The following is a 25,900-nucleotide window of genomic DNA, read 5'->3' on the forward strand; positions in this document are numbered from 1 at the left end:
GCCCTTGATCTGACCTTGACCTGACCCATAAATACTTATTTTTTGAACTGAGTTTAAATACTGACCCACTTTTATTTAGGTCAGTTTTAGACCTAACTTGTCTTAATAATGACCCATTGACCCCAAAACTTGATCCATACCCATTATGTGAAAAAAAAAGAAAAAAAAATCACAATTATGGTCATCTCTTCTCTTTGTCACGTTCTTGCACTCTACCAAAAAGGATCTCCCATATGCTTCTCGATTTTTCTTATGCTCAATCCCGAGTTTCTTGATTAATTTAAACCCATGTGGTATAATATGGCTGAATACTTGATTGATGCCATGTTTTGCTATAATGGTCTTTGTTATTGGCTATGGATTTAACTCTCTGATCCTTCCAACATCGCGTCCTTCATTTCATAACAAGCAGTAGATCTCCTTTCTCTCTATTCCTTCATTTTTTTATTTTATTTTAATGGCTTTTACATCGTAGCTTTTCAGGTAAAATTTAGGTGCATGGTAACTGAGAATTTTCATAAATGTCTCGCATAATAATCTTGAAGGCTCGCTGTCGATTGAGCTCAGTAAATTAGCAACTACTTCTTTGTCCAATTTTTATTTAAGTCATTATGTGTGGAGTTACAATTATTACTTTAATGAAAAAATTTCTATACAACCATTCTACCTATATAATATGTCGGTGTTTATCAATCTAATTCCTTTATATTTTCTATTTTCTTTGTAGTTGATAACTAAAATTATATATGTACAATCATATTAGCCAAGAGTTGCCTTTAACTAATTGATCTTTCCCTAATAATAATTGTATAATTTGGGTTTGAATTTAAGAATTTCCTATTACTAGACATTATGTAAGTTTATAATATACCATTGTTAAAATTAGTGATTTGTCATCTTAAGATGGGAAGAGCGTTCTCTCATCCTTTACTTTTCATTAATTTTCACTAATTTTGCTTCACATGTGCAGGGGGCTTAAATTTACATTCCTTTATTTATTCAACAAATATCAAATTTATATATTTTAAAATAAATAAATAATTAAATTACACGAGTTTAAAAAATAAATCAATAAATATAAAAAAAATCAAATTAAAAACATGTTTTGAAACCAAGTCAAAAACGGGTCAGGTCGAATTTGACCCACTTCAGAAACCAAATCAGACCCACTTCAAAAACCAAGTCAGGTCAGATCCGACCCAGTTCTAAACTAGTTCAAAAAAATTCAAATCAAGTCAGACCTGACTTGGATCAAATTAAACCGGGTCGGGTCAAAATACCTGACCTATAAAAACCAAGTTGGGTCGAGTCAGCACAAAAACCTGACTCGACCTGACCCATGCACACCCCTAGTTGCAATGATGAAGCTCAAAGGAAAAATGTCAGCAGCATCTTCATGTGAAAATTATATACAATGTTAGGTGAAATACGCAACCTTCTTTCTATAAGGGACTTGTTTTAGCATAAATAAGAGTTACTGTATAATACATTTCCAGATATGTGTGACACCAATATATAGGCACTCAATAAGTTTTTGAGAGAATTATTTGATGAATACATAAAGTAAATGAACATTCACACCAGCCATCCATTGTTTATGTTTTCGCTGCTCTGACTACGCTCTGTCCTTGTGCCAATTGCTTTTCCCTTTGAAGCAGCTTCCTGGTGCCGAAACCTACTGCAATAAAATATGTTATCTTCTAACCAAAAAACAAAAATATGTTATCTTGAATAAATGCCAAGTTTTTTTCTTTTTAGTTAACTCAATCTTAATTATTTCTTTGAAAGCTGGCTATGAGACTAATCCGGAGTGCGAGGCGGATCAAGAATGAAGATATTTAAACCTCTTCCAAAGTGGTATGTGGGGATCAAACCGAAGCTCTTTCCTTTCCACTTACTCAACTCCCTTTACTATCACCTGAACTACCAGTTTAAATGGCAAGCTTTTAGTTAATAATTTACGTACAACTATTGTAGTTGTGAACATATATGACAACTTTTCCTTATCACGCATATAGAAGAACTTTAACATAATTTGTATTTAGAAATGATAACAGGGTGTTATCTCACATTCAGTAGAATATTTTGGGGCTATTTGGTGGATAATGTGAGCTATGTTTTGAATTAAAAGTGAAATTGATGAAGAGTGAGTGACATATTTACAAGGTGAGCTATGACTCACCTTGGGAGCTTCCACTGGACGCCCTCTTGTGCATTGAGGAATCAAGTTCAGAGGACGTGCCATTGGCAGCCCCGAGTTCGACGCTGCTCTTAGTTGAATCAGTTTGTTCATCTTCTATTCTTTTTGTCTTTTTTTTCTTGTTTTGTTTGAAGACTTGTGTTGGATCACTTGTAGTTTTTTTTTTGGTCAATTTGTGAATGACATTGTTTCCTTCCATTTTATTCTTGGTTGTTTTTAATTTGCCGATTATGAACTAAATACTCCTAGGATTGGGTAGAGAGAGTATTTGAGATGTTATGTTGAAGTCTTTGTTACTGGAATGACTATTTCAATTTGATGTGATTTGATTAACCGAAGTGTTTATTTGATTAATCTAATTAGAATCTGGACAGTCTTAATTAGGTTCCTAGGATTCCATTCTAGAAGGAGTTCACATCTAGATCATCATTAATTAGTGTAAGTGGATTGTGTAGTGACTCATATAATCACTCATATTAGTTAATAAGCTAATTAAAAAATTAGGTAGGTGAAAATTTAAAATATTGATAAGTACTAAAATTTAAGGCTCAAAAGTTAAGTGGATAAGCATTATCTCCCACTTGGATTATGACTATTATTGAATTACAAAAGTGGATTTCAAGTCACTAATGGATGAGGAGAAGGGTGATGGGTAAGGTTGTCATTCTTAGAATTAGTGTTTAAAAGAAAATGGATAAAGAAAAATAAAAAGGGAAAAGATAAAAAAAAGTTTCATCACTTTTCTTCTTCCTCTCTCTATCCCTTTTCATTCTCTCTCTTGGGCGCCTTATCTTATACCAAGCATAGAATTTTCCTTCTTCCTTTGACTAAGTAAGGTAAGAATTGATGAACTCTTGAGGATTTCTTGATAAGAATATAAAGGGGTTAAGGTTTGAGAATGAGTATTGGATTCAAATTTCTCGTACCATTGCCGAGGTGCTTGCTTCTAGCCATACAAACTCTTCTTCAATTGACAAACCAAATCTTTTTTTCCTAGAGCTCGGAACCCTTCAAGTTGCTCCATATATATCTCCTCTTCAAGATCATCATTAAAGAATGTGGTCTTAACATTCATTTTCTCAACTTCTAAGTTCATGGAGGTTGTCATTGCTAGTACAGTTCGAACCGAAGTCGTTTTCATAACAGGAGATAAAATTTCTTCAAAATAACTCTTTTCTTTTTATTGCAACCTTTCATTATAATTCTGACCTTGTATCTCAGCTTTTGGCCATTTTTCTCATGCTTAATTTTGTAAATCCACTTATTTTTCAGAGCTCGTCTTCCTTTTGGCAGCTCGGTCAGCTCATAAGTTTGATTTTCATGTAAGGACTTTATCTCAACTTGCATTGCTTTATCTCATTCCTTCTTCTCGAAGCTCTTCATGGCCTCATCATAGCTTTGTGGTTCTCTTCAACAACAATTGTGTATTCATCAAGTAGGTATCTTGCAGAAGGTGAACTTACTCGAGTAGAGGGTCTGGGTTGTATTTCAAGTTAAGAGTCTAGCTCATCATTCTCATCTTAGACCTCTGGATGACCTGCATCCACTTGTCTTTCTTCATCACTTTCAATAGGTGGTTCCTTTTGTTGCTGGTCATTTTTCTTCATTTTCTTAATTATTTTCTCCCCTTGCATCAACTTGGAGAGGTAGGACAAGTTCTTTACTCTGTACATCAGCTTAGACTTTGGGCTTCGAGATGTCTTTGATAATCTCGTCTTCATGGAAGATCACATCTCGACTTCTCATAATTTTTCGGTTGACGGGATCCCAAATTTTGTATCTTAACTCACATCTTGGAGAACCAAGGTATATGCATTCTTTTGTCTTCGCATCAAGTTTCACACTCTTATATTTAGGAATATGCACAAAAGCTCAGCATCCAAACACTTTCAAATGATCATAGGTTGCTTTTCAACATGACCAAACTTCTTCAGGGATTTCTCATTCAAGTAGCCGTGATGGTGATAAATTAATTAAATCAACAGAAGTTCGTACAGCTTCTCCCCAAAATGAATTTGTTAACCCAACATGTAATAGGATACTTCAGACCTTTTCTTCAATAGTCCAGTTCATCCTTTTAGCAACTCCATTCAATTACGGAGTCTTGGGGGTGTCTTGTCAAGTCTTATCTCGACCTTTTTGCAATAAGCATCGAAAGGACAACAATATTCACTACTGTTAGCAGAACATATCACGTTTAGCTTCTTACCAGTCTCTCTTTCCACTATAGCATGTAATTCTTTGAAGGCTTGGAGAACTTGGTTTTTAGACTTCAACAAATACATGCATACTTTGCAGAAGTGGTCATCAATAAAAGAAACAAAGTATTGAGCCCCACAAAAGATCTCTCCGAAATGGTGCAGTGATCGATGCAAACGAGGTCAAGAATATACCTGCATCGTCTGGGCTGGTCTGGTCTTACGAACGAGACCCGATGTTTCTTTCCATTTAGGCAATGCGTGCAACTCTCCAGCACTTGGCCCTTCAACCCGGTTAGAAGTCCTTTCTTGTTCAAAATTTGGAGCCTTTTCTCTTTCATTTGGCCGAGGCATTTGTGCCACAACTTCATATTAGGTCTATCCCGAATAGAGTTGGCTTCTCCAAGATTTATATTTCCTTGCATCACATACAAGGAGCCTTCCTTCTTGCCTCGGGCAAACACTAAGTTTCCCTTGGCTAATTTCCATCTTCCACTGCCAAAATAATTTACTAACCCGACATCATTAAACTTTTCTATCGAGATTGGATTCAACAACATATGTGGTACATGCCTTACTTCCTTCAATACAAGTCGCCAATCAACATCTATGGTCAGGGTTACATCACTAACCCCAACAATCTTACTCGTGACTTGGTTTCCTTTTTTCATAACTCCAAAGTCACCACTTCTATAGGAAGAGAAGAAACCTTTGTGTGTAGTGGTGTGGAAAGAGGCACCTGAGTCATCAATCCAAGTGTAATCATCATAAGCAACATTAAGAAAATTGGTAGTCTTTGCAGTGGTGCTCTTGTCCTCTTTCTTCTTGAGCTCTATCTGATCTGCCTTCACATGTCGCTCTTCTGGTCTTTCTTCAAAGTTCGGCAGTCAGACTTTTTGTGGTCGGGCTTCCCACAGTAAAAGCAAGTCAATTCATATTTCGGCCTAGACCAACCTCTGGACTTGTCATGACCTCGGATGTCAAACCTTCTTATGTTCTCAGCAACGTTTGCTTCAGACGCGCTGGATACACCATGTTCTCTTCTCATGGATTCTTCATTCAGGAGACTGTTAGTCATACAGTGCATTATCAGTTTGCCCTCAGGAGCCGAATTGCTTAAAGTAACTACGAGAGTGTCCCAACTTTTTGGTAACGAACTAAGGAGTAAGAGAGCCTGGAGCTCATCATCAATTTTCATCTCGGTCTTAGAAAGTTGATTCATAATGCCTTTGTAAGTATTTAAATGCTCAATCATAGTCATCTCATCATTGTATTCAAGCTTCATAAGTCAATAAACTAGGCGTGTTTTATTCTTGAGAGTTTTCTTATGTATTATGGACTCTAGGTTCTTCCATAACTCATGCACATTAGTGAACTAGGAAACATGTTCAAAGATACTTTAGTAATATACTTCCTGATCATGCCCACGGCCTTTCGATTCAATATTTTCCATTTTTTCATTCTTACCTTTAGGCATCTTGGCGTTAAGGATCGGTTCATAGAGATCTTTGCAAAATAGATGATCTTCCATCAACGGTCTCCAGTAAGTAAAATTATCAACTGTCATCTTGAACATGTCTCTGTCATGGGATATTCCGCTCGTCTTTATCTCATCTTCAGAATCCTTTGAACTCGGGCTCTGATACCATTGTTAGTATAGGGTCTCTCAATCAGTGCGGAAGTGATTTGCAGGTCGGCACGTTAAGCTCGTATCTCGGCACTTGGAGGTTGGCCTGAAGTCACTAAGTCGGCCAAAATTGGAGAAATGAAGAAAATAAAGAAATGAGAGATTGACAAAAACACAACAAATTTTATCGTGGAAAATATTCTCTAATGTAGAGAAATAAAAATCAGGGGACCTAGTCCAGAAATTCTTCCACTATGTATAGTATGATTTCAAAGGATTCAAACTTCCTAAGTTACACTAGAGGTATTCTCAAACTTTACTACCAATGTCTAAAGAGGTCTCACGCTCAAACTTCTCTTCAGAGGTTTCTCACTTATCTCACTTAGCTTAGTTTTTAGCTAACTTATTATAAAGATTTTCTTATGTTTATATAGGTGAGGGGGAACCCTGCACCTTCTTCTAGAATCTTTACCAATAATGAGATGAGAAGCATTTATTGAGGCGATTGTGTTCAGTCATTGAGCCATTCACCTACAAATGTGGTGTGTAAGAACCCTAATCATTAAATTGAGATTTTAGAAATTTAATAATAATTAAAAACAGGATAATTAGGAGGAAATTTAAATTATAAAAATTAAAATCACTTTTTTTGTGAAAAGTGCAGATATTATGTGTTTCGCGGTAAAAATGCATATAGGCAAAATTACTGGAAACTTAAAAATAAATTAATGATTATTATTCTATAAATCTTATGAAATTAAAATAATAAGAAAAATGCCTAAGTTAAGTTAGAAAGAGGATTAAATGAGTGGATTAAGTGAACAATTGCCTATTATGGTTAGTGGATGATAAACTCATAGTTTATCATGTTTTTAAGGACTAAAATCACTCTTATATCTAGTCAAAAGCATAAAAACTTAGAGTTATTTGGCTAAAAAGCATGGAGTTTGAATTATTGACTTATATGAATAATTTTTGCTTGTTTTGTAGGACAATTGAGTTGAATTGGAGCATTGGAGCAATGGTTAAGCTTGAAGGACTTAACGCAATAAATGAGGAGGATCCATTTAGTGAAAATCTCCCAAAAATTACCTTTCGGCCAATTTTTCGTATCCAAGATAATGGATTTGGATTTCGTGTTCTTCATAGCAGTTGTATATCTCTCTTTTAACTTTCCGATGAGAGCAAGATCATATCTATTAGACTACTATAGCTCAAGTTATAGGCAAAATATGAAACCATATTTTTGTTATCAAAATAGCGTATTTTAACGTGCTCCAGCCAGTTTAACGCCCAGTTGCACCCCAATTAAGGCCTATTACGTGGTTTTCACTTAGAAAAAGGATTCCTATATCTATTTAAGCTATTCTTCATGAGTCTTTGATATAACTTGATACCGGAGGCATAGTTTTCATCGGAGGAGCGAGTCTTTCATGCTTTTGAGAGTTGGAGACGAGTTGGAGTCAAGATTATGCTGGAAACCTTGAAGATTTACTAACTTGTGGAAGATTTCTTGTTTTCTTGTGTTCTTGATTTCACCATGTTAGGCAAGTTTTTTTTTGTAGTTAGGGTTTGATGGAACTCAATTGAATCTTTATGTTTATGAATTAATCTTTAATGTAATTTTTCCCTTTTATGTTAAAAATGTGTCTTTGCTTAATGCCTTCTATGAATTGTTCTTGTATATTGAATTGTGACTCATATATGACAATATGGATGTTGGTATATGAATTTGGTTTGACTCATTCATCATTAATTTGTATGACTCTAGGAATAGATATATGAATTGTGTCATTTTTATGATTCTTGATATTAATGCTTAAATCCTTTTTAGAAACACCAAGGAATTAGGATTCTCTTAAGGGAGTAAAGGTTAGAATGCCAAGGGATTGAGTTATAACTAATTTAGGGGAATTGATGGGCAATATAAAAAAGGGCAATTAATTAAGGTTTTAATTCAGAACATAAAGGGACCAAATTTTACCTTATTGCTTTGTTATTTAGTTTGGTTTTCATACAATATTCGTGATCAAACTTCATTCAACTCTCTTTATTAATTGTCCAACTTAAGCGTATATAGCCAATTAGTGATTAAACTATTAATCCTCGCGGGAACGATCTCGTACTCAGTACACTTTATTACTTTTACGATCGGTGCATTTGTCGCAACAGTGGGCTTACTCAAATGACCTAAACATACTCCATCTCCTCTCTATTGTGTCTCCCTCACTTTTTGAAACCTTAGGACAACAACCCTTACCTCCTTCTCTTGGTCGACAATTTCTCTCTTGCTTTGACTCCATTATCTTCTCAAGAAACTAGCTAAAAACACTCACCATTCTCCACCTTTCATTAATCCACCATGGGAACCACTTAGAGTTTTTAGCTTTGAAAGAGAAAAACCTAAACTTGAGAGGTTTAGAATTCTGCCTTTGAGCTTGGAGGTGCCATTTCTCACCTTTGAGAGCTTGGGTCATCTCCACACCTTGTGTTGAAGTTATTTGGTGAGAAAGAAACAACCTTTGAAGTATCCATTTTCGTACATCCCACTAGCCATTGAAGAAGAGTGGTCCTATAGCCTAGAATGTCCTTCACCTTAGTTGTTTGAAGCTTCTTGGTAAGAAAGACATGACCTTTCTTAAGATTTTAATGAAAATGATATGTTTAAACTATGAAAAATTAAAGATTTCATGATTTAAAAGTGTGGGTAATGAATCCATATATATAAATGGTATACTAAGCTAATGGTAGTGTTAAGATTGTGTTTTATTGGATGTGAGTCATGCTAGATGCTATTTTGGCCATCTGTCGTGAAATATCCGGATATTAGGGCAACAATGAACCTGACATAGTAAAAATTCGATATCTCGAACTACAGAGCTCCAAATTGAGTGAGATTTGGACCTATGTAAAGTTAACACATAGGTATATAACATTATTAAATTGTAGTGCCATTGGATAAGTTTATCAGTCACAGTTTGAGTTTAAAGTCACTGCACAATATTTGAAAGTCCGGCTTGTAGTAGTCGGTTTCCGAAAGACATAACTGGAGATGTACAAATCCAATTGAGACATATAATATGTCGCTGGAAAACTTGATAGATCTATTTTAACATAATAAAATCTTAGAATTTATGGTAAAGATTTATAGTACCAGGTTTTAAAATGATAAACACGGTTCAATGCTGAATACGCCAATAAAGTTAGTTTCTTTGGATTATTCTTCAAGGAAATAACTTATAGACTTTATTGTGATAGTGAGTGTGTTGTAAGGTTTTAGGACCTTAGGAGAGTGAAAGACAAGTGAAACATTTACTACTTGAAAGGCAAGTGACATTAGCTCCTCCTACCTTGATTTGGTGTCCTTACGTAAACATTTACTACGTGAAAGACAAGTGACATTAGCTTGTCTTCCTTTAGAGTAAAAATTTATTTTTTAAGGATTCTGAAATAATGAGAGTTATTCAAATATGTCATAATTTATCCTAGGCTAATTAATGATAAAGAAATTGTAAGTAAGAGAGATTTATAATGAATATTGATTCATAACAATTAAAAATGGTAATTACTAGTTTGATGATTGTGGTATGAACTATGTTGTTGATCATACTTTCACCGTTGGAATAGGAGTGGCTAGTGAGTAGTTGGTGTCTTGACACTTTGATATCATGAAAGTCTACGAAAGGTAAGATTTCGGTCTTCAGGGTTATGTTTGTTCCGCCAAACTCCATGGGAGGATGGTTTATATATATATATATATATATATATATATATATATGGTATATTTTGGAAATGATTTGTATTATAATGCATTGATGTGCAGATGTGTTGATGTGTTTTCCACATGAAATGGCAATTCCTGAGTGTGGGGTGTAAGGTGGACTCCTTATAATTGGTATGTAGCAAGACGTTGCGTAAATCATACATGATATTTTCTCTAGCCAGTAGAATTACTGTTGCACACATGACATTGGACATATACTACATTGTTGTTATACCTGAAGTGAACTTAGGGGCGGAGGAATCTTTCTAGGACCCCTAGTTTACTAAGAAGTTTATCTCACCCCGTGTGGGGACGATGTTTTTCAGGTACTATGAGTGACGATGTTGGAGCATCTTGTGGCATGAGACCGGATAAAGATCATATCATGTCATGAGATATTTATTTCTGTAATTGTGGATTACATATGAGACATAATGTTATATTTGTGATGAGTATAAGGGTTATCTATGCTATTATATATTGAGTTTGTTTACTCTTGTTGGAGAACATGTATAAGCCTATGTCATTTGAGCATTTGTATTACTTTGGTCGTTTGATGTTATGATATATGAAATATGTTTTGTGGAATAAGTGGTTAAAGTCTTGAAATGATTTATGTTATGTATGATATATAAATGAAGGTCTATTAGATGTTGTATGAAATCTATGGAGAATATGAACATGTGTAAATAGATTACCTAGAAAGCATATGTTGAAATTATAAAGAGTTAATCATGAAAGAATTTGGTAAAGATGTACGAAAGTAAATGACCTAGATAACAAATTGCTAAGTATTATAAGCTAAGCTAAGTATGAATGTAATTCTGGTAATTAGATATCAAGTAAGGTATGGACTAGGGCATGATGCCTAGAAACATGCTAAGTTGACGACTTAAAGCGATTAATGGTCAAAAAGTATGTGATTGGATAATTATTTGAGTAATTAGGTAAATGACAATACGCAAAGAAAAATAAAAAGTTTATTCACTTTTTCATATTATTTTTTTATGGGCACTTTTCATATTATTAATTGTGAATCAATGAGTATAGTTTCCGCAATTTATTTAATTAAATATGTTGTACCTAATACCATTCTGATGTTAACAAACTAGTTCGAAACGAGATGTTACATGGTGCATGCCTAGCCACAACGCATTAAATGGAGGAACATACCCCAATAATAAATCATATAGTTTAGACCACCAATAATATGGATTAATTGGCAAGAGGTTGTATTTACCAAAAATAAAAATTGGCAAGCGGGTGTTTCATTTTAATTGGTGATTGATGTGCCTCTGGCAAGTGTGATTTTCTGTGTTAAAATTGATAAGAATTGAGTCATGCTAGAGCAATTTAAATATATATTTTCTAATTATATTGATTCTTCCTTTTCAATAATATTTCTCACCTATTGGTTGTGTTTTTACAGGAAAAAGAAGTGAAAATTATAAAAAGCTTGATGACGCGACTCCACACAGATGTATCACAGTACAATGGACAGAAACATGGCGCGGACCAGCGCCACATTGACGCGGACCCACGCCGGATTGCGAACTTTGCAGCAGAGGTTTTTGAGTGGCGCCTAGTGGCGCCAATATGGCGCCAAATTAATGAAAAAATCAAGTGGCAGTGGCATGGCGCCACTTAGCGCCAAAACCATGCCAACTAGCGCCAAAATGAAAGCTTCCAAATTCATGGCGCAAGATGGCGCCAATTCCATGCTAGGTGGAACCAATTCCATGATAGGTGGCGCGACTTTACGAGAAAGTTGTCCAGATTTTTTATTCTGGTAGAAGCGCGGCGCGAAGTAGCGCCACATTGGCGCCAACTGGCGCCGGTTTGCGGGAAATTATACCGTGCTGTGCGAGGGCAATTTTGGAAAAATAGAAGAGACTTATAAATAGGATCCTCATGACAGAATTAGGTATCTAGACCTATTCTTCTGAAGAGAGACGACGACGGTGCTCAGAGAGGATTTCTGGGATTAAGTTCTTCTTCTACCTTCTCTTTAATTTTATGCTTTCATTGAATATTGGATTTTTAGCCATGATTATGTTTGGCTAGCTTACTTTTTATTGTACTTAGGGTCACAAACCCTATGTGAACCCTTGTTACGCAGATTGATTTATAATTGCTCGTTTATATAATTATCTTTATCTCTACCCTGTTCATATTTTATATTTTCTTTATTAGAATTGATCACTCTAATAGTTGATAATAGTCTGAGGGTTAGAACCCTAGATAGAAATATTGGGGTTTTCATCCTGAAAGGAGGTAGGATAACGGTTCGTATGCATGCTAGGAATAGATGTGTATTGAATTGCGGATGCCTAAATTATTGAGTTCATCGCTTAATTTTCATGAGGGGTTGCTAAGGGATTAGGATTCCAATTGCGATTAAAGGGTTAAATTGCCAAGGGATTGAGATTTAACTAATTATTTTAGATAATAATTTATCCGAGTAATTTTATAAATGAATATTGTAAATCAATCCAAAGTAAGAAGTGGGGATCATAAGGTGAGTGCGCTCTAGCTACAATGCTTTTCTCATATTTTCACAAACCAATTCTTATTTTTATTGTCTATTTCTCATAAGCAAAAATTACAAAAACAAGTCTTTATTTTCAATTCTCACTTTCACACAAATCGACAATATTTGTCACAACCTTTGAACTCTTCCATTCTTAAAAGGAACAATTAATTGATATTCGACCCAATCCTTGTGGAGATGATACTTTACTTACTATCTATATTACTTGTGCAGTCGGTATACTTGCCGGGAAGCATCAGTGATCTCAAGTTTGAATCTTGGGTGTGTTACTCTATTAAAATTTGGTGGGGAGAGCTTAGTCACCCTTGGTGTTCTGCCCGACTAGACCAGATTAGTTGATTAATTGATAAACTAGTGGACAAATTTCAAAAACTAAAATAAAATTATATAGTTTTGAGATATTTGTTGCATGGTTGCATTAGTTAGTCTGGCAATACGTGATCTCACTTGTCCTCGTTTTAAAACTATTTTCCTTGCAATCTCAATCTTTCTTTATATTATTTTGGTAATATTTATAGAATTTTATGCTGTCGTAAACTATGTAGCACCGATACGACACGCGACACGTGACACGACACGACACGACACTCCGACACGTCAATCCTAAAAAATTATGGATTTCGACACGTTGGGACACGTTTTAATATTAAATAATATTTTTAATTTATATAGTGTATATTTCATTTAATATTTTAATTTATATAGTGTATATTTCATTTAATATTTAATAATTTAACAAAAAAATGAAACTAAATTAATAATACCCATCAACATGTTATAAAGATGGAAGCTTTAATAAAAAAAATAAGAACTGGGATGAGAGAGAGATATAATATCAGATAGAGAGATCAAATCATATTAGAGAGAAGAAGATACAACAAGAGCGTGATAGGAATTGACAACAATGATGCGGAGATGATCTCTTATCTACTTAAGGGAAAAAAGACAAAAAGACAAAATTGATATGATCAGGTGGAAGCTTTATTAATATATTTTAACTTTTAAAAAAATAAATTTTTTTAAAAAAAAATTAAAAAAAAAATTAAAAATTAAAAATAAAAAAAATTACGAAAATGCCATTTGACCGTGTCGGACACGGTCAAATTCACGTGTCGGAATGGTCAACGTGTCGAAAAAAGTCAACCGCGTGTCCGACACCGTGTCGGAGCGTGTCGCCGTGTCGGAGCGTGTCGGACCCGACTCTTCCTGTTTTTACAAGTGTCCGTGCTTCCTTGGTCGTAAATGTCTTAATATTGTTAACATGCCTTGAATATCTACAACATTGTTAAATAGATACTTCAATTTGGTAATTTAATTATTTATATTATCTTATTATTAATTATTGTAATTATTATCATCATCATTGAAGATAATTAGAGAATGAAGGAGTTTGTGGGTCTTATTTATAGAATTAAGGAGTATATGAGCCTTATTTATAGAATTTTTCAGTTCTTCCTTTTGGATTGTGATCCACTCTTCAAATATGATTTTTGAGTGAATTTATATTTTTTTGCTGGGGTAAATATTTTGTTGTTGTTGTTGTAAAATTATTGTATTATGCAGTATATTATATATTTTTTTTTTGATATTTTGATGAAAAATATATTCCAAAATTAATTTGTCATATTTAGGATTTTTGTGTGGTTTCTACTCTCCCTATATCCGTTATAAAATTTATACTCTTATACTATTAGGTACTTTAATATGTCTATTAATAAAAAATGATATACATAATTACCGTGGTTTATTTGCAACATTAATAGTGTTACTTCTATATTTTTTTTTGAATATTATATTTCTTCAATAATTTTTTGATTTAACTCATTTATATGAAACTAGTTCTTAAACTAATTTTTCGAGGCATAACATTTTTGGGAAGACGTTGTCATTAAAACAAGAAAAAATAGTGCATACCGTGTGCTTAAGGTTGTTCCTGATTCAACTTGATTGGATTGTGTAGCATGCAACTGAACATGGCTGTTATTATCAGCGACGAGGCTTGATAATATGTCTCTTTCCTGTCACATAAGTTTTAAAAATACAAGTAAATATACAAATTAAAGTCTTTATTATAAAAACCATTTGACAATTTTAAGGCATTACTATATTATAGCGATATGATTATTTAAGAGAAAACCTTGTATTCCAGTTGTTTGTTAAGCTCCTCCAAGTTGTGCACCTACCAATATATAGGTAATGAGAGAATTAATGACTAGTCATATAAAGGTACATATTGTGAGGGCAGAGTATTGAGATTAATCAAGTACAAAGTATCAACAATCTTATGCATTTTACATCTAATTATGTCAGTCAAGAGGGAGATATAAGGTGTATCAATACAAACATACTATGCAAATTATACTACTTTAATTGTTAAATTGATCTAGAAGTTTATCGGTATCGAACAAAGTTTATCTCATGCATTTTAAATCGATCTATTATAGCCTTTGGTTGTTTTGTTGGGAAATCAACTTCAATTTCCCCTTCCAAGATCTGTTAAGAATGGTCTACCACAAGCAAGAACAAATATTCCAATAACTATGCAAGAACTAAACACCAAGCAACAAAAACCAATTGTTTAATATGAAAAACCTCCTCAATGTGAAGAGTAAAATCAACAAGACTAGTTTCATAGTCCACCCAAATTCTACACTTTCAACAAAGTGAGATTACAAAGATTTCAACAACAATTACAATCAGTAAGAGCACCAACAAACAACTCAACAAGAAGTTATACCAAAATCCAGACGTACAAACAAATACAGCCTCTGTCCAAAATTTATATTTAATATTAGAAGACTCAACTCATAATTATAAAGAGTCAGACTAAAGTATTACAACCGAGAAACACGCTGACCAAATTTGAGGACGATCTAACAGCTAAACAAAGAAATCTCCCTATTTGAATCTTATTTCCCAAAACAGGACATAAATATTAACATCCCCTGTTCTCAGTTGCACTGAACCATCTTGGAATCTTCAATCATAAAGCTGAACGGTTAAAATCTATTACAAGATGTCCTCAAACTTCTATCAAAGTTTGGGCTCAATCCAACAGTTCATTTGAAAGATATAGCTCTCGAAATACTATTGCTTGCTGCAAAGTCCTCCAGGAAAACCAAATCGGGTTTGGAATTTCTAGGAATGCTACAGACCTCCAATCAACAAATGCACCGTTAGATGTGAAGAACAATGAGTAAAGAACTTGTTAAAAAAAATTTAGTTTGATCGGACAGTGGATGAAGGCAATATCTAAGCCTAAACATAACTCGCTACTTCCCTTTCTCCTGTGTGACTTTCTCTTAAATGGCTCTCTTTCTTTTTTGAATGTTGACTGACCTCTCTTCTCTCTTGTCTTCAAAAATGGATGCTGCAAACTTGTAAACCCTATTTTTTTTCATTGGGTCGGACTTGGATTTTAATGATAAAAGCCCATCATGTTCATCATTTGCTTCTTTCCTCTCTGGTGTTGAACAAAGTAGTTTTCCTAGAGAGCTCACAAATGCAACTTCTTAGGATAACAAAATGGTACAAATGGATAGTTTTCCTTAACCTCCACTTTAAGAACCTACTCATTTCTCGCAATTTAATTTTCTTCGAACACATTTTTCCCTTTAACGACACTAATATTCCATCATTCCCTGCCATACCAAACCCTTCAACCACTACTCATATCCCTAACTTAACAGGTTCACCTGCTATTGCCCATAATCATGCACCACTATAATCATATACAAACATTTGAACTCTGCCAAGAGATAACTCTCAACTAGCGACTAACGCACCACATCACACAACCCATTCCCTTGATTTTGTTGGATATATTAATGTAATCTAATAATATGTTCACATACATGCCCAATAGGTTGAAACATGGTTATTTGGGCCTATATGAGCTGGAACCCAATATTTGCATTATCTCTAGGGTTTCCTAAGTTGGAGGATAGACTACTGAGCATTCCAAACTTGATGCCTCTTGGTGTACATTTTAAGCACATTTAAACCATTCTCTCTCGAATCCATAACCTCCAACAATCTTGAAGTACTAGCTTTGTGTATCGGATTTGAGCGAGTAAGATGTCTATTCTAAGATCTCATTGTGAGAAACTCATATTTATAATTACTTTCATGATTCGACGAAAGGATTTTCCAGGATTTGAGCTTAAAGATACTGCAGATGTAACTTTTCGGTCCAGATCCCAAAAATTTCAACCATTTTCAGGAAGTGAAACCCACCGACCTTTGTTCTATTCGTCAAGACAATCGTTTTGACTGGTCACTTTCTTTAAAAGGAGGTCGGACAAAGGATATATGTCAATTTAAAGTTTCAGGTGCATTTTCTTACAAAAAGAATATTCCCTTGAGGGGAATATTCGATCAAGGAATATTTCAATAACCTGGAAATATTTCAGTGAGTTTCAGGTAATAGGGGTAGTCCTTCTTAAGCTTTTTGGACACTCCTGATTCGTTTTTAGGGTCTATTTTGGAAAATTCCAACTCTACAAAGAAATTTGATAAAAGTTAGAGTCTTTGCTTTAATTTGTGAAGTCTGTGGACTGCAAGGTGCACTATTTCTATCTTTTAGCTATGATTAAAAATGGCTAAATGTAGTTCCTATGATATTATAAAGCTGCAATCATTTGATGTTACTAAAATTCACGGTTGGAATTACATGTTCAATTTGGCATAAAATAACGTGAAATATTCTATAATGTATTAAGTGATTTTGCATCTACCGTTGAAAACATGGATGAATATCAATCGAACAAAGACAAAGATTTTTGTAGGGATTACTTGTCAAATTCTTCAAATGCTCGTCTAGCTATTACTTATAGTGAGTATAAGATGGCGAAAGAGATATGAGATCACTTGAATGTTCAATTCCAAAAACAAGAGGGGCTTTCCTAAACTCTACTAGAAAAGAAGTTCTTTGAATTCAAGTATCACCTCTCAATTAATTGAATTAGAAAACATGAGGAACAAGCTAAAAGATGGTAAATATGATATGTCTGATAATCTTTTTGTCGATCTTATGTTGAGTAAGCTACTTGTTGAATGGAGTTCTTTAAAGACTAAAAGAAAAGATTGTACTAGATGAATTAAAGAGATTTATTCATAGTAAGGATCAAAATTATTCTAGGAAGAGTTTGGAACAAGTAGGACAACAAAAGTCAGTTGCTAACTTAGTTTCACATTCCGAAAAACCTCAGAAGAAGTCCAAGTCACAAAAAGTGAATTCTCTTCATAGTTAGATGACAAAAGACTATCCTCAAAAAGAAGAAGAACGGTAAGTTTCATAACTGTAGAAAGTGGGGTCCCTGGATAGTATAGTGTAAGTTACCAAATAAGTTAAAGAATAACACACCACGAAATGAGGCTAATACATTAACTAATGAACTTGAGCCTCAAGCTTTCATTGGAATGATGAAGAATGGAAAAGCCAATGTCTCTTTTGAGTGGCAGTTGGATAGCTGAGCTACTTGTCATGCTACAATTGACAAGAATTTACTCACTGAGATCATAGAAGTGAAAGACACCACCAAATTTACAATGGTGGTGAGGTAGATGTTACTCATGCTGGAACCTCAATTTTGATGCTTTCTTCAGGTAAATTACTAACTTTGAAACATGTTAGAGTAGTAATCTTACTAAAAAAGAATTTGATATTTATGAGTTTACTTGATAAAGTCAGTATGTCTTTCTCAATAGTGAATGATAAAGTAACTTTATTTGTTAACTCATGTTATTTTGCTGTTCGTTTATAGTTAGTGGTATGTATAGGTTGAGTTTAGATACTGGGAGCATAAACCATATAAGTTCGACTTTGATTGATCCAAAGTTGTTACATAATAGACTTGGACATGTGAACTACAGAAAAATGAAACATCTAGCTAAAACTCATAATATTCCATTGGATGCCTCTATTCGATTTGACAAATGTGAAATATGTGCATAAACTAAGATCACTAGAAAACCTTTTAAGTTTGTTTTAAAAAGCACACAACTTTTTGAGCTGATACATTCTAACTTTTGTGATTTTAGATATTATGTTACTAGAGGTGATAAGAAGTATTTAATAACATTCATAGACGATTTTTCTAGATATTGTCATGTTTATTGTTGAAATTGAAAGAATAAGTTTTTGAAAGGTTCAAGATTTTCAAGTTGAGAGTAGAAAATCAACTCAAGAATACATAATGACAGGGTTCAAGGAATTTTGCGCTTTAGAAGGCATAATACTTGAAACCACTGCTCCTTACTCACCTCAATCAAATGGTGTTATCGAGCGCACAAATAGGACAATAACTAAAATGTTAAATTATATGTTAAGCTAGCATGCCTTCCTCCTACTGGGGAGAAGCGGTTCAACTGTTAATCACATCTTGAAAAGGTTTCCACACTCTAAGTTGCCTATGATACCTTATGAGATATAACATAAGTGTCCTTGTAGATATTATACTTTTAAGAATTGAGGTTGTATTGATTATGTAAGAATACAAGATCATAACATACCTAAGGTGAGATCTAGAACCATTACTTGTGTATATTTAGGAAGTGGAAAAGATAGCGCTGCAAATAAGTTTTTGAATCTATCAACTAACGCGGTGATAGAATCCAGAGGTGCATAATTCTTTGAGAATATATTTCTCGAAGATCATGGCTTAAGTGTTTCTGGATCTACAGATATGATTTTATAATCTCCCATAGAATCTGAAGCAAGCCCTTATGACACTAACCCCATACAACTGACTGTTGAATCAGTTCCAAGTAGAGTATCTATGAGAGAGAGAGAGATAGTTCCTAAAGACTTTGATGAGGACTTTGCTACTTACCATATAGAGGATGACCCATTATCGTATCAGGAAGCAATGAGATCTAGGGAATCTCTGCGTTATTGAATTATCTGAGAAAACAAGAAGTTATCTCCTTTTTTGATGTGAGATCGAATGATAACTTGGCCGATGCTTTCGCAGAAGGTATGCCTAAAGATCGATTTTTCAAAATAATGGGGAAAATGAGATTAAAGACTATGTAGAGAAGTCTTAATTACCATTTACTTACCTTCCAATTATGTGTTTTGTTGGCCAAAATGATAAGCACAATTTATATGTTTCATCGATGTTCATGGTTACTGGTTAATTTGAAAATGGCAAGTTGTCTCGTTCCAAACTTAATGAAGATAACTTAAACCTAATTCAAAGGTTCTACCTGAGAAACTTGTGTCATTCCAAACTTGATGATACAATCCCATCGGATTGAACCATTTTTTTGGTTAAATGATCTCATTCCAAACTTGATGCTAGATTATTTAAATTTGAGGGATTATAATTGTGACATTCAAAATATAAACTTTGAAATAGTTGTTTGCTTAAGAATCTTGCTGGTGTTGTTTTTAACTGAAACTTGATATCACATGACTAGGTTATTGTAAGTGACTTGACTATTAGTCCTGTTCTTTGAAACTAGACAATGATTATTCTTATACAAATAAACTTAAGTTGATGGCTCTTTGCAAAACAAATTGTTTAGACCTTGTTCATAATTAATAAAACTGGCTTAATGCTTATGAACATGATATTATAATTCTTTATGACATTAATTTATGTTCTTCTTTGATAGATGATATGATGCTAAATTCTTTCAGTAGAACAAGACATCTTTAGTAGATTATTCAACTGATTGAATTCATGATAATATGAAATTCATATATGATATTCTATAGGGGATGACCGAGATGATGAAGAGCTTAATAAGTGGGATCTTGACCAAGATGACTTACTTGAAGAATGAATTCATCATTTAGAGTGTGTAGGGTCTTGATAATTCACCTGTTATTGCCCATTTGATGGAGTCTGTTTATTTGAGACTTACATTTTGCTATCTTTATTTTATAAATATTGTTGATTGTGAACTGATTTTGAGACATATTTTGGATGTTGGGATTTGGATAAGTTTAGATTGAATCTAAAACTCTAAATATTTATTTTGGTATGTTGATCTCAAAACATATTCATGATCATGGTGGTTTATTTATTTAGATTGCAAATGATGATTGCGTTTAATATCTTACTGTTAAAACTCTTTGACTAATCCAAATTAATTGTCTTGGACTGGATGTGAATGATTCATATTTATTTGAACATTACACTGATCACTCTATTAGATTGTGTTGTATGGTGAACATAAAAAGAGATATTGTTGAATTATTAATAATATAATCCAATAATATGTTCACATACATGCCCAATAAGTGAAAGCATGATTATTTGGGCTCATATGGGCTGGAACTTAATAACTTGCATTATCTCTAGGATTTTCTAAGCTTGAGGTAACACTATTGATAATTATAATCTTGATGCCTCTTGGTGTGATACTTTAAGCACCTTTAAACCCTTCTCTCTCGAACCTATAACCTCAAACAGATTCTACCTCACTTATCAATACTCACCCAATCTATAATCTATCTTTTCTCAAACCATCAACACGTCCAAAGCACATGCCATCATATTTGGGTGATTATCACTATGGTCTTTCCTCATCCACAACATACCAATATTACCAATCTTTTTTTGCACCCATTTTCAGGTTTAGTATCCTTTATCTCAAGTAGTATTATATATTTTGTTCTCCATGCTATACATGTTTTTGTCTTAACACTTTCTCTAACAAAGAACCCAACTCTTATGCCCAAGCTTCCAAATATGCTTGTTGGCAACAAGTCATGCAAGATGAGCTTACTGCTCTCAAGCTTAATAACATATGGGTGATCACTGAACTCCCACATGGAAAACATCATATTGGATGCAAGTGGTTATACATAATGAAGCAACGAGTTGATGGTTCCATATAGCACATCTCTTCGACAAAGCATTGATTATCTTTATACATTCTCACCGGTGGCCAAGCTCACTAGTGTCTGTGTTCTCTTGTCGATTGCTTTAGCTAGGGCTAATATTTCAATAATGCGTTCTTACATGGCGGTCTCCATGAAAATGTGTACATGACTCTGCCACATTTTTCTTATTGTTCCCCCCTCACAAAGTTTGCAAATTATAAAAATCCCTCTATCGCCTCAAGCAAGTTGGTAGACAATGGTACTCTAAGCTTTCCATTACTCTCATTTCTCTCAATTACACACGGTCAAATGTGGACCACTCACTTTTCCTTCATCATTCGTGCACTTCCTTTATTGCCCTTTGGGTCTATGAGGATGACATTATCCTTGCAGTGCTTCGATGAGATTCAAAGGGTCAAATATGTGGGTTAACCCATGACCCGCAACAACTTGTGTCAAAATTTTTAAAATTTTATCTTTAATTTTTTTTTTGAATTAACTAATTTTATGGGTTGATACGCTAGTTACGCGGGTCAACCCGTGACATGACATGATAATAATTTGTGTCATTTACCCAAACTCATAATGACTCTTTTTATTCCACATGTTGACACCACTTGCATTTTAATGTGTATTGTCGCGGGTCAACTTGTAGGTCATGATACATTGTGTCACCCCTACAATTTTCCCAATTGAGATTTGATTCCTAATGCTTGCAATGTGTAGAAATTTTACATAAAAAATAATAAAATTGGTTTAACTGAAAATTCGTTATCGGTTGAACCCGATTCACCAATTTTGTGCCTGTTCAAGTTTATTCCATACTTGGACCGGACCGGTTGCGAGGTCTGGTTTATAGGTGAATAGGTCGGACTGACTCGTTTGATCCAATTTTCAAATCAGGTTGTTCTGATTCACAGGTTAGAATGTCGCGCTAATCCTTGTTTTTCAAATCCACACAACTTCCGTAATTTAATAGTGGTGATTAGACGTCCAAACTTTGAATTTTAATTTAATTATTTCTACTTTAAGTTATTATTTTATTATGCAATAACTTTATAGATAAAAAGGTGGAATGGTTGATACTGAAAATATTTTTAAAGGAAAACGTAACGCCAAATGGAGTTGGGAAGTTTACTAATTTATTTTTGAAAATTATGTTAATTTTGATATATAATATTTGAGAAATAGCTTGAAAAATATTATAAATTTGATGATCTATTTCTATTGTCAGAATTTAAGTATTTGAAATATATTATATTATTATTTAAATAATTTAGAAAATACAAATTTTTAGAATAATTTATATTTCTATTGATTTAACTTATTCTGTAATATTTGACTTAATTTTAATGGTATTAAGTTATTATTTGAATGAATTAGAGAAATTGCGAATTTTTAGAATAATTTGTATTTCTCATCCGTTATCTCTTTTACTGTTTGCAGTGTTCCATAAATTTTTGTAATTGAACCGCAAATAACCAATTCACCCTCTCTTGGTTCTCTCAATTAGCATAAGAGGTTGATTCTCTAGAAGGCCTAACATAGAGAAGTCGATTCTTGTAGGTTCAATGGTAGGAAATTTGATATCATTAAAGGGCAATCTTCGATGGGACAAAACTATATACTTAATGAAGTAACGAACACAATTTCTTGGCTATAAGTTCTTGCTTGTGATAAAGAAATGGACCAATCATTCCAAAAGGGTGAAAGATGGCAAAGAGGTGAAGAAAGCTGAAGAGGGATTCGCAAAAAATCACATGGAGTAAAATCCAACAACATAGCACCTTCATTTAGTATCTTAAGTTTAAATAATTACATACCTTTTCGCGTAATTCTTCCGCTCGTGCCATGAGCTTCTTCGTCTGCAATTTAAAAGCGAGATAATAATAATGGCAAGTACATATATGACATAAAGTTGTTATAACTAATGTAAGATCCCCCCAAACAAAAAAAGAAAAAAGAAAAATATTAAATACAGAAGAAAATGTTTTAGCTCTACGGATCTAAGGATTTGGTTTATTATGAGCACTTTATTGTTTTATCTATTTCAATCAATTTTTTTTTTTTTGGAAATATTCCAATCAGTTAATCGCTTCATGATAGTCCGACTCGGGGTGAATTCAAGATTAAGACTTTAAACTCCTTCCAAAGGTTATACCAGGGAAGGATCAAACACACGCTCTCACTCCCACCTGCTCAATTCTCATACGCCAACTTGTTGGGAACTTGGATCCCTCAACTCTGCTCAACAACCTTTTCGCGGAAGTCAATCAACAAGATCCTGTATCTCGAATATCAACAATCTTACCTCGGCCTGAACTTCACCAGGTCGGGCAGCGAAGCGAAAAACAAAAATATAAAAGGGAGAGAGAGAAAGAGAACACAAGCAGATTTTAACGTGGGAAAACCTTCTCCAATGAAGAAGTAATAATCCACGGGACCTAGTCCAGTTCAAAAGTCCACTATGAAAATAATGGATACAAAGGATCAGAATTCACCAATGTGGTAGTTAACACAACATCTCCAACAATGGCGATAATCAAACTTCCCTAGAGATGTTTCACTCAAACTCTCTCTAGAGATCTCTCAAATACAAAGCTCAAAGCTTTGCTCACAAATCTCTCAAATAATTTTCTCTATTTTTCTAACCTAGCCTCCACCCACAACTAATGAATATATAGAGAAGGTGGAATTTAGGATTTAGGATTTTTAGGAAACCCCTCAATGGGCTTGGGCTTAGCATTGAAGAAGAAAGCCCAACAAATCTCCCCCTCCAACTTCAATGCGTCGGCTTCAGCATCAATCCGGCTCCTTCACAACAGTCTTCAAATTTTCTTGTTGGAACCGGCTTTGTCATCATGTCGGACCAATTTTGGTCAGTGTGCAATTTGACGAGTTCGAGCTCTCCACCTTCCACCACATCCTGGATCCATTGATACCTCACATCAATGTGCTTGGTTCGGGAGTGATATGTCGAATTCTTTGCAAGATGATTGCGCTTTGATTGTCACAACCCAGCTCGTACTTGTCTTGATCATGACCGAGTTCCATGAGGAACTTCTTCACCCACAACATCTCTTTGCTTAACTCAGTAGCGGCAATGTACTCAGCCTCAGTTGTCGATAGTGCAACACACTTTTGAAGACTTGATTGCCAGGAGACAGCTCCTTCGGCAAATCTCATCATGTATCCCGTCATCAACTTCTTCGAGTCGGAATCTCCCTCTAAATCAGAATCCGAGTAGCCTTGCAACTCGACTGTGCCTTCTCCAAATCAGAGGCATAAGTTGGTCGTACCTCGGAGGTACTTGAAGATCCACTTCACTGCTTCCCAGTGCTCTTTGCTGGGGTTCGAAAGATACCGACTTACCATTCCAACAGCATATGCCAAGTCGGGTCTAGTGCAAACCATTGTATACATCAAGCTTCCGATAGTGGATTGGTATGGGATCTTCAGCATCTCGTCTTTGTATTCATCAGATCTCGGACATTGCTTCTGGTTCAGCTTTATGTGTCTTGGCTAGGGGGGTGCTCACTGTTTTGGCTTTGTTCATGTTGAATCTCTTCAGAATCTTCTCAATATACTTCTCTTGACTCAGCCACAGTAGCTTCTTTTGTCTATCTCGGATAATCTTGATTCCGAGAATCTGTTTTGCAGGGCCGAGGTCCTTCATTGCGAAGGATGAGCTCAACGCCTTCTTTAGGGCGGCTATCCTCGATTTGTCTTTCCCTACAATAAGCATGTCGTCAACATATAACAACAAAATCAAAAAACCTCCAGCCTCATACCTCTTCACAAATACGCAGTGGTCAGCCTCTGTCTTCTCAAATATATATATATATATATATATATATATATATATATATATATATATCTTCTAAATCACCATGAAGAAATGTCGTCTTCACGTCCATTTGTTCTGCCTCAAGGTCCATCGAAGCTGCCATAGCTAACACGGTTCGGACCGATGTCATTTTCACTACAAGAGAAAAGATCTCCTCAAAGTCTACTCTTTTTTTCTGATTACAGCCTTTCACTACAATCCGGGCTTTGTATCTCGACTTTTGCCCGTTCTCTTTATTCTTAATCTCTTAGACCCATTTATTTTCCAGAGCTCGTCTTCCGTCAGGCAACTCGATCAGCTCATAAGTCTGATTCTCACGCAGAGACTTCATCTCGTCTTGCATTGCCTTTTCCAATTCTTCCTTATCTGAGCTCGTCACAGCCTCATCATAACTCTGAGGCTCACCGTCTTCAGCAACAACGGTGTATTCATCAGATGGATACCTTATAGAGGGTCTTCTTTCTCGTGTTGGATATCTCGGCTGTTCTTCAGCTTGAGAACCCAGTTCATCATTCTCATCCAGCTAGGCAGTGTGTGCAACTTTCCAACGCTTGGCCTTTTAACCCGGTCAATAATCCTTTCTTGTTCAGGATTTGGAGCCCTTTCACACTCATATGGCCGATGCGCTTGCGCCATAGCTCCAAGCTAAGTCCATCTCTGACAGAATTGGCTTCTCTGCTATTGATCTTTCCTTGCGTCACGTACATGGAGCCTTCCTTCTTACCTCGGGCAACAACCATGTTTCCCTTGGCCAGCTTCTATCTAACACTACCGAAGTAGTTCACTAACCCGACATTGTCAAACTTGCCTACCGAGATTAGGTTTAATCGATTGTCAGGAACATGCCTTACATCTTTCAACACAAGTTAGTACCCAAC

At 34.7% G+C, this 25,900-nt stretch overlaps 1 protein-coding gene across 2 annotated transcripts in view; it reads right to left on the reverse strand.

The window, feature by feature from the left end:
• Window positions 1–1,457: 1,457 nt before the first annotated feature.
• Window positions 1,458–25,900, reverse strand: part of LOC133305010 (MADS-box transcription factor 6-like) — a 52,138-nt gene continuing 27,695 nt past the window's right edge. The window contains exons 5-9 of one of the 2 annotated variants that reach the window (XR_009750713.1): window positions 22,999–23,040; window positions 14,477–14,518; window positions 14,254–14,357; window positions 6,498–6,556; window positions 1,610–1,675 (exon numbers count right to left, since the gene is read on the reverse strand). Coding sequence is in view for 1 of the 2 variants with exons in the window: in XM_061505114.1 (XP_061361098.1) it covers window positions 1,576–1,675; window positions 14,254–14,357; window positions 14,477–14,518; window positions 22,999–23,040 (288 nt within the window). In the remaining variant the exon portion in view is untranslated. Of the gene's footprint in view, window positions 1,676–6,497; window positions 6,557–14,253; window positions 14,358–14,476; window positions 14,519–22,998; window positions 23,041–25,900 lie in introns of both variants that reach the window. The other variant, XM_061505114.1, reaches the window with a different exon arrangement.

The sequence above is a fragment of the Gastrolobium bilobum genome, unplaced genomic scaffold (genome assembly GCF_033153095.1).
Source record: "Gastrolobium bilobum isolate Gb01-03AN ecotype WA unplaced genomic scaffold, APGP_CSIRO_Gbil_v1 utg20602, whole genome shotgun sequence".
Lineage (NCBI taxonomy): Eukaryota > Viridiplantae > Streptophyta > Magnoliopsida > Fabales > Fabaceae > Gastrolobium > Gastrolobium bilobum.